The sequence below is a fragment of the Bos grunniens genome, chromosome 19 (assembly GCF_055505025.1).
Source record: "Bos grunniens cultivar Pamir isolate PY7600 chromosome 19, Bosgru_T2T1.0, whole genome shotgun sequence".
Taxonomy (NCBI): domain Eukaryota; kingdom Metazoa; phylum Chordata; class Mammalia; order Artiodactyla; family Bovidae; genus Bos; species Bos grunniens.
The window spans coordinates 13,486,264-13,503,382 of record NC_141183.1 but is presented as its reverse complement, the minus strand read 5'-3'; the positions used below and the strand labels follow the sequence as shown (position 1 = coordinate 13,503,382).

General features: G+C 50.3%; 2 protein-coding genes across 7 annotated transcripts in view; both read right to left on the bottom strand.

Annotated features, from left to right (window-relative positions):
- The window catches only part of TBCD (tubulin folding cofactor D), a 148,834-nt gene extending 141,470 nt beyond the window's left edge, over nucleotides 1-7,364 (bottom strand). For 2 of the 4 annotated variants that reach the window (XM_086356808.1, XM_086356807.1), the window contains exons 1-2: nucleotides 7,025-7,364; nucleotides 5,801-5,851 (exon numbers count right to left, since the gene is read on the bottom strand). In XM_086356808.1, coding sequence (XP_086212934.1) covers nucleotides 5,801-5,851; nucleotides 7,025-7,232 — 259 coding nt within the window. In that variant the 5' untranslated portion in view covers nucleotides 7,233-7,364. Of the gene's footprint in view, nucleotides 1-5,319; nucleotides 5,433-5,800; nucleotides 5,852-6,885; nucleotides 6,976-7,024 lie in introns of those variants that run through there. The other 2 variants (XM_086356809.1, XM_086356810.1) reach the window with 2 other exon arrangements.
- An 864-nt stretch (nucleotides 7,365-8,228) lies between these two features.
- Nucleotides 8,229-17,119, bottom strand: FN3K (fructosamine 3 kinase). Of its 3 annotated transcripts, none has more exons than XR_015147400.1 (6): nucleotides 16,866-17,119; nucleotides 14,522-14,673; nucleotides 13,443-13,534; nucleotides 12,835-12,917; nucleotides 9,533-9,748; nucleotides 8,229-8,672 (listed from the first exon to the last, which is right to left on the bottom strand). XR_015147400.1 is itself a non-coding variant. In XM_086356841.1 (6 exons), the coding sequence occupies exons 1-6, from the start codon at nucleotides 17,004-17,006 to the stop codon at nucleotides 8,334-8,336; spliced, it is 930 nt and encodes a 309-aa protein (XP_086212967.1). In that variant the 5' UTR covers nucleotides 17,007-17,119; the 3' UTR covers nucleotides 8,229-8,333. The 3 variants fall into 3 exon arrangements, 2 of the variants coding, with proteins under 2 accessions (XP_086212967.1, XP_086212968.1); XM_086356841.1 differs by having other exon boundaries at nucleotides 9,533-9,655; XM_086356842.1 differs by having other exon boundaries at nucleotides 9,533-9,655; nucleotides 13,443-13,530.

Genomic DNA, 17,119 nt, shown 5'->3' with positions numbered 1-17,119 from the left:
TTTTTAACATTGTAGATTATTTAATGATATAAGAAAATAAGTGCAAATGATTTTCAACACTTGATTTGGGTTATTTTGAGTACGTAGGCTATCTCCTGCATGGTATAACGTTGACTATTCTCAATTAATGTCTCAATTTGATTGCTATCAACTTCAACTGGTCTACCTAACCATGGAGCACTGTCCAGTAAGAGATCTCCAGCATGGGACTTTGCAAACCATTTCTGACAGATCAGTCACAGTCCCTTCTCCATACACTGCCCAAACCTTTTATTTCCACCGTGTACCTTTCTTGAAATAATAAAGCATAGTATGCCAAAAATGTTGTTTTTCTTCCATCTTCATTATTTAAATGGCTATATAAATACTCACCAATTTTGATAAAAATTTTTTTAATGGATGCTGGTAAGACAGCTGTCACAATATAATCTAACAAAACTGTTTCAAATGAAGTTAAAGACAACCAAGCACTACTAGAGCCCACTTAGGAAAAAACCAAATGAACTTTTTGGCCAACTCAGTATTTTCAGGTACTAGGACGACAGCGACTTGTAACCAACCAACTGGACTCTATAGCTGCCCAAGCTGTCCACTAGAAAATAATTTTTAGAATCCACTGCAGAGAAGGGGGACTCAAGCAGAGCAGCTGCTTTAGCTGAAATTTGCAGGGCAACATGCCAGAAGAAGCTAAGCAGAAAACGAGCTCTGTAAGTCTGAAAGGTCCCCTCAAACCTTTGGCTGAATCTTCACATGCACAGTGGTTAGAGTTCACTAGGCTGGGTAAGAACTGCCAGGAAGCTCTAAGGCAGAGTTCCCATAGCCCATACAGGGCTGACACTCAAACTCCATCGGGCCAGAGTGCAGAGTCCTTGTTGAACACCCAGAGCCACCAGCAGACATTGCAGAAAATTCTTTACTTAGACGCTTACTCCTTGGAAGGAAAGTTATGACCAACCTAGATAGCATATTCAAAAGCAGAGACATTACTTTGCCAACAAAGGTCCGTCTAGTCAAGGCTATGGTTTTTCCAGTGGTCATGTATGGATGTGAGAGTTGGACTGTGAAGAAAGCTGAGCACCAAAGAATTGATGCTTTTGAACTGTGGTGTTGGAGAAGACTCTTGAGAGTCCCTTGGACTGCAAGGAGATCCAACCAGTCCATCCTAAAGGAGATCAGTCCTGGGTGTTCTTTGGAGGCAATGATGCTGAAACTGAAACTCCAGTACTTTGGCCATCTCACGTGAAGAGTTGATTCACTGGAAAAGACTGATGCTGGGAGGGATTGGGGGTAGGAGGAGAAGGGGACGACAGAGGATGAGATGGCTGGATGGCATCACCGACTTGATGAACGTGAGTCTGAGTGAACCCCGGGAGTTGGTGAGGGACAGGGAGGCCTGGCGTGCTGCAATTCATGGGGTCACACAGAGTCGGACACGACTGAGCAACTGAACTGAACTGAAGACTGAACTGCACTGAAGACTAAATTAGAGAAAAATTAGGGAAAAAGCTATATCTGCCTTAACAAAGCTTAAAAAGGATTGAAAGGATATACATGATACACAACTAAACTGTCTGCCAAAATTCATTCTTTAAAGATAAAAACCTTAAAGCCACCCAACATAAAAATCACAATGTCAATCATCCACTCAAAAGTTACTAGACATCCAATAAAAAAGGACAAAATAATGCCATTTGCTGAAATATGGATGGACCTAGAGATTGTCATACTGAGTGAAGTCAGAGAAACAGAAATATATGATATCCCTTATATGCAGAATCTAAAAAGAAATGATACAAATGAAATTATTTACAAAATAGAAACAGACTCGCAAACTTAGAAAAGGAACTTATTGTTACCAGGGAGGAAAGGGTAGGGGCAAGGGATAGTTAGGGAGCTTGAGATATCCACATGTACACACTGCCATACTTAAGATGGATAACCAGGACTTTCCTGGTGGCCCAGTGGTTAAGAATCTGCCTTGCAAAGCAGGGGACGCGGGTTAAGACCTAAGGGGCTACAACTAAGACCTGACAAATAAATGGATAATCAAAAGGACCTACTGTACAACACAGGGAACTCTGTTCAATGTTATGTGGCAGCCTGGATGGGAGGGGAGACTGGGGGAGAATGGAGACACTACATAAATGGCTGCCTCGCGCTGCTGCACACCTGGAACTATCGCGACGTTGTTAACGGGCCACACCCCCAGAGTTTCCAAAATGACAACCTTCCACAGGTATTACGAGGTTACTGTGATGATTAAACTGAAGCATTAAAAACCATTTAGAACAAGGTAAATACATTAAGACTAAATGAGTATGAATGGGCAATTCACAAAGGGGAAAAATATTGTGCAATGGTAATAATATATGTTAAAAAAAAAAAATTTGTCCTCACTAGAAAACAACAAAATGCAAAATAAAAGCACATGATGCCTTTAACCCCTTTAATAGGTTAACTTTATGCTGGTAAAGATTTCAAATATTCAAATCTCATCTTGGCAGTGATATATATACTGTTAATGAAAACGTACGGTGAATTTGAAGTTAAGTATCGAAAGCCTGAACTGACTGATCAAACCAGTTAATGCTAAAGGAAATCAACCCTGAATAGTCATTAGAAGGACTGATGTTGAAGCTCCAATACTTTGGCCACCTGGTGTGAAGAGCTGACTCACTGGAAAAGACCCTGATCCTGGGAAAGACTGAAGGCAGGAAAAGGGGGCAAAGGGGATGAGATGGTTCGATGGCATCACCGACTCAATGGACATGAGTCTGAGCCAACTCCAGGAGACAGTGAAGGACAGGGAAGCCTGGTGTGCTTCAGTCCACCGGGGTCACGAAGAGCCGGACGGGACTGAACAACAACAAATCAGAAGCACAGCACTTCCACTTCCTGAAACTCTAAATTGTGCAGAGGTGTGTGGATGTCTAGGCTACTTGGAAGAGTACAAAACTGGACAAAACAGGAGTCCACACACATCTGCTTCCTCTTTCTAAGAGCCAGTAAAATAAAGGGACAGCTGCACAAAATGGAAAGTCCTGATCAACGGCAAGAATGGGGAGAGAGCAGATGTAAAGACTTCTGGGAAAAAGCCAGCTCCAAATTAAACAGGCAGAGGAGCCCACTTTATAGATGCCCAAATGCAGAACCAAGGAGAGCCTAAAGTCAGGAGGTACGGTGCAGCCCCAGGTGGGGAAGGGTCTGCAATCACTGTAGCCCCAGACTCACCAAGTCTTGGGACCAAGCTCCGAGCCAACCCTTAGGAAAATGAAGGGCTCTCCGGAGGAGACAGGAGTGCCCCAGATAAAGCCCTTCATTCTGGCATCTGGAACATCCTCAATGTGATAGAGAATTCTCAACCAGCTCAATGGCTCTAAGAGAAAATCTGTCCATCAACTCATCATACTGCCCCACAAGGAGCTGCCTATAAGAATCCTGTTCAGGAAAAACCCAGATGAAAATGCTCCAACTTACAAAACAGAAGCAGAGAAGCCGTTGTCTGCATCCATTTGGTCTGAACCAGCAAGACGAAGGGCTTCCCTGGTGGCTCAGAGGTTAAAGTGTCTGCCTGCAATGCGGGAGACCTGGGTTTGATCCCTGAGTAGGGAAGATCCCTTGAAGACGAAAAGATCAAATTACAAGGAAAAGCTGACCCCAGAGGAAAAAGGAGAACCTGGGGACCAGTAGATAGAAGCCAGGACTTGGCTCAGAGAGACTCAGACAGCACGGCCCTCACCATGAACAGAGGCTGGGAAAGCCGACGACTCTAGAGCTCCCCTGAGCAATGTCCCCTCCAAACTCCAGTAAATCAACAAAGAGAAATAAATCCACAAGGAAGAGAAGGAACAGCAGCCAAGATACTTCAGCATGATGCCCAGGCTGTAACTGAGCCACTCAGGGAAAGCACAGCAGCAGCTCCTGTGCCACAGCTTGAGGCCAGAGCCCTGAGGCGCCAGGGACAGCCCAGGACAGAATGGAGGCAGGGCTGAAAACAGGAGGAGTGGTCCAAGGTCTCCAGACCACAACCCTGTGCCAATCCAGGCAGAAAACTAAAGGCTTACTCAAGAGTGGAGAATACTATAGCCACTGGCCACATCTGGGTTTTGTTTTGTTTTGTTTTGTTTTTAACTTAAATCAATTTTAAAATTCAAAGAAGAAAACAAAAAATAAGATGAAATAAGATAAAATTCAGTTCCTCAGACATACGAGCCATATTTCAAGTGCTTAACAGCCACATGTATCTAGTGGTGATCTTACCACACAGACAGCATGAGTCTAGAACATTCCATCATCACACAAAGCTCTCCTGGACAGAGGTATCCCAAAGACAGTAGGCTAAAGGGCTTAGAGCTGGAAGCCAGCCTCGGTGCCTGACTCAAAAGGGAATTCTGGGTTAGGAAGCCCACTACAGGACCCTCCCCATGGGCCCATGGGACTCCCCTCCCCATGGGGGGCCGAGGGACACAGCAGCCAGGCATGTGCTCCCCAGGGAGGAAAACCTGACCAGTAAGACAACTGTGAAATACACCCAACCAAGGACAAGCACTCTTAGAAAGTAAAAATGACTGTAAAAATAATTCAAGAACATCTTCTATGTGCAAAAACAAAGATCTGAAAGTAGAACTATAAAGGAAAAAGCTTAGGGACCCACAGGATCACTCCTGGAAATTCAATACCCAGTTCACAGGCACACCAGAAGGCAGAGCAGAGAAGCGATCAAAAACACACCAGAAGCAAAGCCCCCTGTACCAAAAGATGCAAGTCTTTAGTGTAAAATTGTCCAGCTAATGCCTAACATAAGAAGAGAATGGAACTGTGGACACAGAGGGGGAAGGGGAGGGTGGGACGAATTTAGACAGGAGCACTGATACATATATGCTACCATGCGTAAAACAGACAGCTAGTGGCATGCTGCTGTATAACACAGGGAACCCAGCCCGGCACTCTGTGATGACCTAGAGAGGTGGGATGGGGGAGGCAAGGTGAGACGGAGGCTCAAGAGGAAAGCGATAATTCATGTTGGTGTACAGCAGAAACTAATACAGCTTTATAAAGCAATTATCCTCCAATTTTTAAAAAAATTTAATAAAAACACTTAAGAAAAAAAAAAAAAGGCCAAGAGTGAGTCACACCCTCCTAAAATATCAAGCTCCAGAAACTTTCCAAGGCAAAAAGGCTCCTGAGAAAGAAACTCAGACAGGGACTTGGCATAACTAGACGAGAGACAATGGACCCATGCCCTCCATCCCCACCCAGCCAAACAGGCATGAAACGCATTTATTCTGCCCAAGACAGCGGAGAGTTCAGAATGCTTACCTTCCACAAAACCTGCTGGTTACTTACAAAAGAAAAATCAACACACACAGCACCAGCCCACTTTTTAAAAAGCACCTGTGTGCACACTGAGGCTAACTGTTGGTGCCTCTCTGGTGACCTGAGATCTCCACAGCCCAGCGGGCAGGCAGCACTGATGATGCCACGTCACAGGTGAGGAAACTCAGGCATAGAGCAGCTCAGCAGCAGAGCTGGGATATAAATCCAGGCGGTCCAGCCCCAGGGCTGGTGACCCTAACCACCACCCCGTGTTTCCCTCAACGTAAGTTACTATCACTACCTTCCTCCTTCCCAAGTTCACTTCCAGGAGGAGGTGTTACTACTGTCGGCCCCACTAACAAGAACAACCTGGGCAGTTTATCCTGATAGTCTCAGCTGGTGCACGTGCACACACGCACACACACATATTCCAAGGCCTTTGTGATTATCTGTAAATGATCAAAACCTCAGCTTCTGTTCTTACCTAGGTGTGGGTCCAACAGGTGAGGCTGCTCCTGATATTTGTCCATTATTACTAAAAAGAAAAACGTGAGACTTAACATGAGCCCTGGAAACCCTCGAGTTGTCCCATGCGGACTTCCCAGGCAGCCCCCAAGAGCACAGGCCAGCTGGAGTGAGCCCCCCAGCCACCCGCCTCCTCAGGGCCACACTACCCCGGCCTCTGCTCTCTGTTTGCTCAATGCACCTTCCTCTCAGGTCCTCACTTCTTCCTTCCTTCACTGCCTGCTGAGAGCCAAGCTGAGTTCTCCCCTTCATTAGGACTCATACTTTCCATGTTCCCTCTGCCACACACATCAAGCCATGTGCCCTCCTAGCCCGCTCATACTCTGGCTTTCTTAATCCCAAACACTCTGGTTTCTACTCCTACCAGCAGCTAGAACCGTTCCTATCAGTTTCCACGCCCACCTGGCCTATGGCAGTTCTCATGAGCCACACACCTCCACATCTGACCACTCCCCATGAATGGGAAAGCCAGCTTTCACTGCTCCCTGGATTTTCACCTCACTCTCAGGACAGTTCTGTGCCTGAGGTATTTTCAGTGCTAACCCAAGCAGCCAGTCAGAGAAAAGGGCACAATCAAGCAACTAGCCCAAGTGGCAGAGTGGGATTTGAACCCAGGGAGGAGTTGCTCAAGTGAGTGGCACAAGTCCACCAAGGCAAAATCATGTAGAAATTTCTATAGCTACAAAGGTCCCCAAGGACGGTTTTACTGAATCACAAAACCCTAGTTATCTAACCACGGGATCTTAAGGAATCGTTTGTAAGTTATCCATTACAGACAACGGCAAGGGTCTGTCTAAACCTGGAGAACCTAGTCTGACTAAGCATCTTGCACTGCCCGGAGCAGCGCTACTGCACTGGGCTGCACGCACGGTCTTGGCAGAGCCACGGGGGCTGAGGAGAAGGCTCTGGGTGGGGGCCCCCGCCCGTTCCTGCATGTTGGGCCTCTCCTGCTCCCACTGCCGCGTTCACACAGCTGTCTCGGAGGAACTGCGCTTTGCGGTGGTCCCAGGACAGGGTGGGGACAAGGACTGGGAAATGACCCACCCAGGGGAGCTCCACCATCCCTACTCGTGACGGTGGAGGCCCACTGCCCTCCATCTCTTAGGCACGCCCGTGTCTGGGGCCGCAGGAAAGGAGACTTGCACACCCTGCACGCTGTTCCCCGCCTCTGGCCCGTGCGCACCCCGAAATCGCTCCAGGGCGCCCTCCCGGGCCGAGCGGTCAGCGAGCACCGCCGGCAGGTGGCCGAGCAGCTCCCGCGTCTCCGCGCTCTCGCCGAATGACTCGAGGGCGGCCCCGCAGGCCAGAGCCGCGTCCTCCCCCGCATCCTCCACCGGGTCCTCCGCAGGGTCCTCAGCGGCGCCCGCGGCCGGCTCCTCGCTCAGGGCCATCTTCCGCAGCCGGACTACGCCCGCGCGCGAGGTAAGGGCCGTGGGACTAGGGTGGTGGGACGCTGGGCACGGGATGCTCAAGAAGCCTGAAGCTGAGAAGGCGGCAATAACGCCAGCCCCGCCCCCACGAACTCCGACCTTGCACGCCAGCCCCCGCTACGGAACGCGCCGGCCACCAAAAGAGTGCGAGCGGAGGCCGTGCCGAGCCCGGGTGGGGCAGGGCCCAGGGGACAGGGGCGGGGCGGAGGCGGAGCACAAGACTCCAGCCCGGCCGCGCCTCCTTCCCCGCGCACGCGCGCTGAGTTTCCCCGTGACCGCCGACAGGTGTCGGGAATCTTTCTACCAGACAAAGCAGCCCACAGGTGCGCAGGCTGCAGTGGGAGATAAGAAGGGTTGACTGGGCGCTCGTAACGCCCCGAAATAATTGGTGATGTGGACGGCTTGGTCTTCAGAGACCCACACTTGGGTGGCCGCGGGGCCCGGCAGCCCCGCCCCTCCACGGTGACACCCCGCTCACCCTGGACACCCCGTGCACCTACCAGGGCACACCCGCTACCCAAGACTCCCGCCCGCCCCCCTCTTGTCGAGCAAAACTACCAACTGCAAAATGGAGCACGGGAGAGGGGCAGTGGCTCCAGTACTTGAGGGGTAAGGGGGCTTTCTCCCACCCGCCCACCTCAGTAAGGGTGGACTTGAACACAGCCCCAGAGCCACTGCTCAAGAGTTGGGCCCATTTCATGGTCCCCAATTCTACCTAAGCCAGAAACAGGAGCCCTGAGTCCACGGCGGGGACTGTGACACCAACTTCTGCCTAACCAAACCCCAGATCTGTGTGAATTTCTGTACAATTGTCATGAAAGTTTCCAAACTCCATGTTCCCCCTAGATTGGACTAGGTGATGAGCCTGGCAGAGAACTTGCGGGTGGTCTGGGCCCCCAGTAAACTAACCCAGCTGCGTGGAGGACAGAGACGCAGGTGAAACTAAGACACACACAGTTCCGTCCCTGACACCCCCACGGGCTTTATTTGTTCCTGAAACTGCCTTGGTGCGGCTGCCCTGGTCCCTTGGCAAGCAGCTGGGCAGGGGACACAGGCGGGCTGCTATTTGAGAAGCTTCCTCATGGTGCCCAGGGATGGGCTCCTGTACTGCCTACCGAAGTGGTTCCAGTGATTCAGGTAGTTAAAAAGCTGATAGAGCAGCAGCCGCCTGTCGAATCCTGGAGCCTTGGGGACCTTCTGGTGGTAGGCAGTGAAGAAGGGCCTGGGAAACCCCCCGAACATCAAGGCAATCGCCAGTTCAAACTCAGAATGGCCGTAGAAGGAGGCTGGGTCATAAATAATGGGCCCGCTGTCATCCTCTGCCACATTTCCCGACCATAGATCCCCGTGAAGAAGGGCAGGGACAATCTCCAGGCCACAAAACAAATCCGGAATCTTCACCTAAGAAAATAATTATGGTACATAGAGTTATCACAGGCCTGGGAGCCACAGTCTCCTCATCCAATACTTGGAAATAAGGTAAAGAGGACCTTGTGTTTACTCAGGGTCCAACTACCACTGCCTACTAAGCCCACAGATAAATATCCTCTGACTCCAGGGGAATGTAATTTTGTCTTGGTATTTACTGCTAATTTAGGTCTAAAAGCTCTACAACATTAGTGATTGTCATACAGTAGAGAACCTCGGAGGTTATAGTTTTACCGTTGTGTAGAATATGAATCTGAGTGAAGTTTTTTGTATGTAACTTAGCAAACTTTCTCTGCTGTTCTTTTATTTCATAGCACATATATATCTGTACCTCTTTTGTAGCCTGATTATTTCAGTAAGGAGTTCAATAAAATTTCTTTTATGCGTGCTCATGAGGGACTGATTTTCGAGTTCTGTTTTTAACATCTTGAGAGTTCTGTTTTGAAGCCAGTCACTCTGGGGCACCTGCTGTTCACACCTGCTCTAAAAGGTAAGTCATTTGTGCCTTGGTGGAAAGAACAGCATAAGAGTGGGCAAGAAAGTAGCAGTAAATGCCACCAATCACAAGTCAAACACCTACATTTCACACGAGCAAAGTTTGAGGTTAATATCTGATGACCCAGGAAGTGAGAGGTGCTCTCAGGGGCCACCCCCTTCTCAGTTTCCCCATCGAACCAATAGTCAGGACACTTATGTGTCCATGATTTGCCCAGCCCTGCTCCAGGCTCAGTGGTCCCCTCTCTGGCTCTGTTCTAGCAGAGGGGCCACACAAATGTGTTGGTAAGGCTCGTAAGAGGACAGCCCTTCTCCCAGAGGATAATTGCTGTGCCCACCTGTAGCTGTGACCAGAGTTCCCGTGCCTCTCGGTCAGCATAATCCTTCTCAATGAGGTCCAGCTGTGCTTGGAGCCGGTGCCGGGTGAAGAAGGTTGGCCAGTCATCCTGCCACTCGTTCACCTGAGTGACAAGGGAAAGGGAGGGGCTGGTGCTGCAGCTGGTGGTCATAGGACAGAGTTATGCACGGAAACGGCCTAAACCCTAGAGCAAATGCTAAAAGAGCACAACACATGTTATCATTGGCCAACAAGGGAGCCAAGATGAAAGCATTAAAAAATACTTAGTTAATTCAGAAGAGCATAAAGAGTAAAGGGGGAACAAAGAACAGATAAGACAAATTGAAAAAAAAAGAATGACAAGACGACAGATCCAAACTCAACCATATCAATAAGTACGTTAAACATGAATGGTCTGTAGACCCCAGTTAAATGACAGATCAACAGGTTGAAAAAATAAAGCAAGACCCAATTATAAGCTGTGAATAAGATACACACTTTATACATAAAAACGGAAACAGGTTAAAAGGATAGAAAAGATAAATTGTGCTAAAAGAAAGCTGGAGTGGCTATATTAATATCAAAGTAGATTTCAGAGCAAAGACACCGACTATAAAGTCATTTCACAATGGAAAGAGAGTCAACTAATGAGGAAGATATAATAAGCCTAAATATTTATGTCCCTAATATATAGCAAATCAGCACCTGAATAGATGCTCCACATCCTTAGTCATTAGAGAAAATAGAACTTCACTGAGATAGCACTTCACATTCACTAGGATGGCTACAATTATAGAAAAAGGAAAATACAAACTGTGTGAGGGTGCAGAGGGCCTGGAACTTTCTACACTAGTGGTGCGAATGCAAAATGATATAACCACTTTGGAATATATTTCGACAGTTTCTTAAAAAGTTAAATATCGGGCTTCTCTGGTGGCTCAGTGGTTAAAAAATAAATCCGCCGGCCAGTGCAGGAGACGTGGGTTTGATCCCTGATCCAGGAAGATCCCACATGGTGCAGAACAACTAAGCCCGTGGGCCAGCACACTGCAACCAGAGTAGCGCCTACAGCAATGAAGACCCAGCACAGCTCAAAATAAGAGAGAAATGTTTTTAAAAAGCAAAATATGAACCTACATATGACCTAGTCATTGGCTCCTAGGTATTAACCCAAAATAAATGGAAGCAAAAAGTGCATAGCAGCTTTATTTGTAAAAGCAAAACTTGGAAACAACTCAGATATCCATCAACCAGTGAACGGATAAACAGACTGTAGTTTATTGTACAAGGAATGGATTTTTGACATGTGTAACAACATGGATGAATACTGAAATGACTGCTGAGTAAAAGAAGCCAGACGAAAAGGAGCACACACCATATGATTTCATTTACATTAAATTACGCAAAATGCAAACCTGTCTATGGTGACAGAAAACAGATCGGTGGCTGCCGGGGCAGGGAAGGGCAGGAGGAAGACATTAAAAAAGGGCAGGAGGACACTTTTGGGGTGAACTTTTTGACACACTGACCTGACTGTGGTTAGTGGTTCACAGGTGTGTACACGTGTCAAAACTTACCAATCTGTACACTTTAAATAAGCGCAGTTTATTTTATGTCAACTATATACCTTAATAGAGTCGGGTTTTTTTTAAGATGCAAAGCTTATTTTATACAAAGGGTTACTTAATGAAATTCCTTAAGGGAAGAACTTTCCAGACAACATGCACCCCCGGTCAGCATCCTGTGCTGAGGGCTGTGGTTGCTGAACCCCTGGGTTCATCCCCTTGGTGCTAGGTGTACCTCAAGAGAAAACGGGAGTTCCCCTCCCCAAATGGCCTAAGGCATATGGGATGGCATGCCCTCCTGCCCCATCTCCTGCCTAGGCCCATGGTGTCCCAGCCTTGGTCTTCCTCCTAGATGACCAGGTCATAAAAGACACAGACTGTGTTTGGAGCTGGACACCGGCATGGCTAGCCCTCCACCTAGAAAGAGGGGCCATGATCCCCTCACCCACAGAAAGACATGAACTTCCCCTGAGCTACCAAAGGCAGGGCTACCTGGGTTCATGGCTGGTGGGAGGACCCAGGCTTCACCTGGACAGAGGACCAGCATGTGTGGTGGTCAGGGTCTGTGCTCTGAAGTCAGACAGGGCCACACTCGGGCCCCTCTGCTTACCAGCTGCACAACTAGACCCCGCCTGGCTTCTCTGCACACATCGTTTTCCCCATCTATAAAATGAGTCAGTGAAAACCTGCCTCCTGAGGTTGCTATGGAAACTAGGGAGCTGAGTTGGACATGGCAGCAAACAAACCGTGTCAGTACTCTGACCAAGCCAGTGGTCCCAAGGGGGCTCAGCTCAGGGTACCATCATTCAGGGTTGCCCCATCGATGGCTGAAGCCCCTTAGGGCCCACTCGGTTGTCCCAAGGAGCAGGAAGCTTCCTGAAACTTCAGGCTGGACCATCCAGGCTGTGTCCATTGGACGCCATGTTCTGTACCATCTTGTCACAGCACAAGGAGGTGGACCAGGGGTCCTCCCAGGTCTCCCACCCCTTCCTAGCCAGGCTAAAGCTAAACCAAGTTGGTTCATTGATCCTAGACTCCAATGGGGGTGCTCAGAGGCTGCCTGTGTCCCTAACAGGCCAGCTCCATCCTCACCAGCTTCACACATTGGGGTTCTATGTACAAGTTCATTCCTCAGTTCTTGAAAAATCAATGTGTGAGGTCAACCGAGCCTTTGTAGACTTGCATTCTTAAACTCGACATCTGAAGCAAGACAACAAGCCACATTTGGACACACTGGCCTGGAACCACTATTGTGCTGGTCACTAGCTCCATGTAACCCCCAGGGGAGCTGGCCTCAGCAGAGATTCATAGGGTCTTAGTAATCCTGGTAAACCATGGGGTACAGTTCTAGGTACCCCAGATCTGAGGGCTGGCCCTTGACTCAGACCCCAAAATCTGCCTCCAGCTTCATAAGGATTTTGCTCCTAGTGACTCTGCCCGGGAGAACAGCCCTCTGTTTACACTGTTCTTACCACATGCCCTCCTGTGACATGGCCTTTGCACCTGCTGTTTCCCCTACTTGGAATGCTCTTCCACCTGCCCCACAGCTCCTTGCCTCCTCTGAGCTCAGTGCAATGAACCTCAACATCAACTCTTCCAGCTCACACACTGCTTTCAGGAATCAGGTAGTCAGACTTCCTGGTGCCCAGGGGACTGGAACTCTGTTATACACAAGGGGTGGAATGAGCAGCACTGGAGCGCCAGGAGCTAAGTAGGCACGCCCTTGCCAGGCACTCACCTGCGGGATGAAGCCGCAGCAGGTCACTGTGTGGAAGCCGAACTTGGCCACATACCGGGGCCCAGCACCCTCAGCCCTCTGGCCTGTTAACAGAAAGAGCTGCTCATCTTTCTCTTAATGTCAGACCTCAGCCGAGCATCAGGACCACACTGCTAGGATATGGGTGGCTGAGGATGTACTCCAGGAACATCGTGGGGGCACACAGCCTGCCACATCATCCCAGATCCCTGAGCCCCACAACAATCCAGCCTTGGGACCCAAGCCTGCCCAGTTTCCAGGGATATGATATCATGGTCACCCAAGTGTGTGGCCCATGGTGACCCATGGTGTCCAAAGTCACCATGGGATGACGTGGTAGCAATTGGTCCACACAAGACCAGCCAGAACATGCCTGTCTCTAGCACATTGGACAACAGGACTGCGTATAAAGGAGTCATGAGCCAACTCTACTAACTTATCATCAAAACTCTTTTTTAACAATCTCATTTTTCACTCTGCAGTCTGAGCAGGTGGCATGAAACCCAACCCATTACTAAAATGTCCCCCCAAGCACCTACCCAGGGTAGACATACCCAGGTCAAGGGTTCACAACAGCATTCTGAACATACCCACTCTGTTCTCCTCCTCCCTCAGCTTCTCCCCGAGCTTCTGGTTGTAAAGGTGCAAATCTGCCATCTGGTCTCCAAGTTTTGATGCCTGACTGAGGATAGAAGAAAATGTAGCCAACTGAAATAAGAAACAACAACCAGGGAACATGTTCCCTTTTGAGAAATGTTTTAAATACCTTAAAAACAACTCTCTGTTCTTTAAAAAGTGAAAAATGAACTGCAGCAGGCAATGATCTTCTCCAAAAGATCAAAATAGTGTAAAATCACCCAAGAAGGGAATACCAGGAATTAAGGATCAAATACTAAAAAAGTTAAGGAAAAAAAAAAGCTCCAATTTTTGTAAAAACAAATGTAAATCACAAAAAAGAAAACGACAGTCACACATCATAGCTGTGACTGCTCCCTGCCGCTGGGATGTCATGTGCCTTTAGTCTTCTTTTCACGAGTTTGCCTCTTCCGCCATTTTCTAAACAATAAACATACATAACTTTGGAGCTCCCCAGATGGCGCTAGTGGTAAAGAACCCGCCTGCCACTGCAGGAGACATTAAGAGACTCAGGTTCCATCCCTGGGTGGGGAAGATCCCCTGGAGGAGGGCATGGCAACCCACTCCAGTATTGCCTGGAGAATCCCATGGACAGAGGAGCCTGGCAGGCTATATAGTCCATAGGGTCGCACAGAGTCAGACATGACTGAAGCGACTTAGCATGGCATAACTTTAATAATTAGATTTCAGATAATTACTAGATCGGACCTCACTGCCCATACTGAACAGGCACTGGTGTTCACTAAACACAGAGTAACAGATGGTTCAACGTGCTTATTTGGTGCAGCTTTGTGAAGCCAAACTGGCCTCAGACTGGCCCTGCATGGAAAGCAAGAGCTCCTGTCTCCATGAGGGAGGCAGGTGTGGCTCTCAGCCCTGCCTCTGCTCCAGCACTGAGTGATGTGGGCAGCTCAGCAAGAGGCTGTTCCCTCCGCCTCTCCTGTCTCCCTCTCTCTGTCCCTCTGTCCCCTCCCTCTGTCTCTCTCTCTCAAATACACACACACACACTACACACACGCACACTCTCTCTCACCTCCTCAGGCCCCTCATCTTCAGATGCTCCATCACAAAGGCAGCCCCACCTCCAGGCAGGTCAATCACCTTGATGGGCCGAGGCACCCGCACCAGGCCAGTGCTCCGAAGAGCCTCCAGGCTCGCCATCTCCCCCTCAAACATCTGCCGGGCCTGCGTCCAGAACATGGCTGTGAGCTCCGAAGCCAACAGTGGCTCTGCAGCCCGGCTGAAGCCAGGAATCACAAGTGCCCAGGACCTCCGGATGACGAAAACTGACTGGAGAGCAAGGCATTAGCCCCGCAGAGAGCGGGATGCAGGTGGCCCCCTTCGGATAGAAAGGAGCTACAAAGACGAGGTTGCACAGGGAGCTTGGGGTGGACAGGATGCTGATGTCTGCAGCAAGCGCCTGCCCTGAGAGGTGAGGAAGCACAGGCCATGGTAGGGGGGCGGGGTGCTGGGGGTGCTGGGAGCACCATGGAGATACCGTGGGGCCTGCTGGGGTACTGGGAATATCATGGGAATACTGTGAGGTGCTGGGAGGCCATGGAGTGTCGTGGTAGACCATGGGGGTGCTGGGGTGCCACAGGGTGCCATGGGGTACTGGTGGGCAACTTGGAGCGCAGGTTAGTGGAGGATCCAGGGTAGGGCCTGGGTCCCCTTCCAGGTTACCTGCCCCCACAATATCTGGGGCACTTACAGTAAATGAGGGGCAGCAGGGGGCAGCATGGCAATGTGACTGGGGCACACACTTGGGGCACGGGAAGCCAGGGGCTGGGGGGGTCAGCTGGGCCTAGACTTGGGTCCAGGGCCAGTCCCCAGAGGCAAGCACCCGGCAGGGCCTGGGGGCTTGGAAGGAGCCATCCACCCCAGCCAGGAAGAAGACAGTCATGCCCCAGGGAAGCAGAACAGCCCCTACCGGGACCCAGGGGTCTTCCTACTTCTAAAACATTTTGCACAAATATCCCAATTTTAAATTACGTGAACTCTCACTTCAGGTACAGTACTCGTGGGTTTGAAATGTGTTTGTTATATGATTTGTGACTATCTCTGGCTACAGAATTAACCCTTAGGAACAAGTCCAAAACATCTATGTCCACATAAGAAAAGAATTCCATCTTTTAATTCAAGTACCTGAGGGGAGAACCTGCAAGACGTCCTAACTGCCAACCTGCACCTAGAATCATGGAGTGGGGTGTCCAGCGACCCTTAGTCATGCTCCAGGGTGAGCTCCTAAACATAGAGGGGCAGCAAACACCTGGGCTTCAGCTTGCCTACATGCTAAGGGCTTCACCTGTCCCCTGTTCTCGTGTATTGACTGAGCACCTACTGTGTGCCAGCACCGAAGCTTTCAAGGGTGAATAGTGGTATCCCAGTCTGGAAGAGCTTTCAGGAGCCAGCTGTGAAGGTTCTAGGGCCAGTGTGAACCTGGAACCCAATAACACTTCCCGGTAGGTGGCACTGAGTTATTTGGGTTCTGAAACCAGCGCCAATGGAGCAGGGAACAGACAACACCAACCCACTGGCCATCCTGGACCGTGCTGCAGAGAGACTAGAGGCATCACCCTGGGATTTCCTCCCCTCCACAGCCCGCCCCTCCACCCACTGCTGCATCTCAAAGGGGCTTGGCCCTCGGGCCTCCCTGGAGTCCCCCACCAGAGTCAAGGGAACGCCATCCTTGGCATCCTCGGCACTTTCTGTGGGTGCACACACAGAAAGTCAGCCATACTGACTTTCTCCACCTGTGAATACATCTATGGAAATATACATGGAAAGTATATGTAACAGCAATATTTCAGGCTGGCGATGGAAATCAGGTCCAAACACAAGCAAGGCCTGTGAGTAGAAGAGCAGGGACCTGGCCCTTAAGGTCGGGCAAGGGTCCCTCCTGCCTCTTTCCATCTGCCCAGGAGGACCCAGCCGCTAAGGGGAATGCAGACTAGAGCTGGGTCCCAGGGGAGGGGCAGAAGCAGCTCAGGACCCCAAGCCTCACCTCCATGTTTGATGGGTAGGGAAATTAAAACAGACACCGAAAACGCCTGTGCATCCAGGCAAAAGGGAGTAAATTAACCCCGCAGCAGAGAGAACCGTGGAATCCTGCAGAAAACGCTTGAGCCCTCCTCCCGCAGCTGGTGCTAGCCCTGCAAGTCCGCAAGCTGACCCCGCGGCTATGACGCCAGGGTTGGCCCAGAACCAGACCACAGCGCCCCCTACCCCTGCGCCCCGGGCCCCCTCGCCCCACTCCTCCCCTCTCCCACTTCCCCCAGCCCTCCCCTCCCCGCAGCCCCTTCTGCTTCCAGCTCCGGAGGCGGACTCAGGCCGTGAGGGAGGAGTGGGGTGGGATGGGATGGGTGAGGGGCACGCACCAGAGTCCTGTGGTTAATCTTGACAAACACGGGGCCGGCATCTGTGTCGTAGGCGCGCCCCTCGCTGATGCCGCCGACCCCGGGGCTCCCGAAGGCGCGCAGGGTCGCGGTGCGCAGCTCGGCGCGCAGCAGCTGCTCCATAGAGGCGGGGGGCAGAATGGGGCCGGGGACCGCGCAGAAAGCGGGCCCGAGCTCAAGCTCACCGCTGACGCTGCCGAGGCAGCTGTCCGCCGCGGGGGAGGCTCACGCTCTGC

Excerpts from the sequence above, each read along its gene's own strand:
- FN3K (XM_086356841.1), bottom strand. The coding sequence starts at position 17,006 with ATGGAGCAGCTGCTGCGCGCCGAGCTGCGCACCGCGACCCTGCGCGCC. Across the intron at positions 13,535-14,521 it reads AAGATGAGGGGCCTGAGGAG|TCAGGCATCAAAACTTGGAG; the intron begins GTGAGAGAGAGT and ends TTCTATCCTCAG. Across the intron at positions 9,656-12,834 it reads GCTGCGGCTTCATCCCGCAG|GTGAACGAGTGGCAGGATGA; the intron begins GTGAGTGCCTGG and ends CTTGTCACTCAG.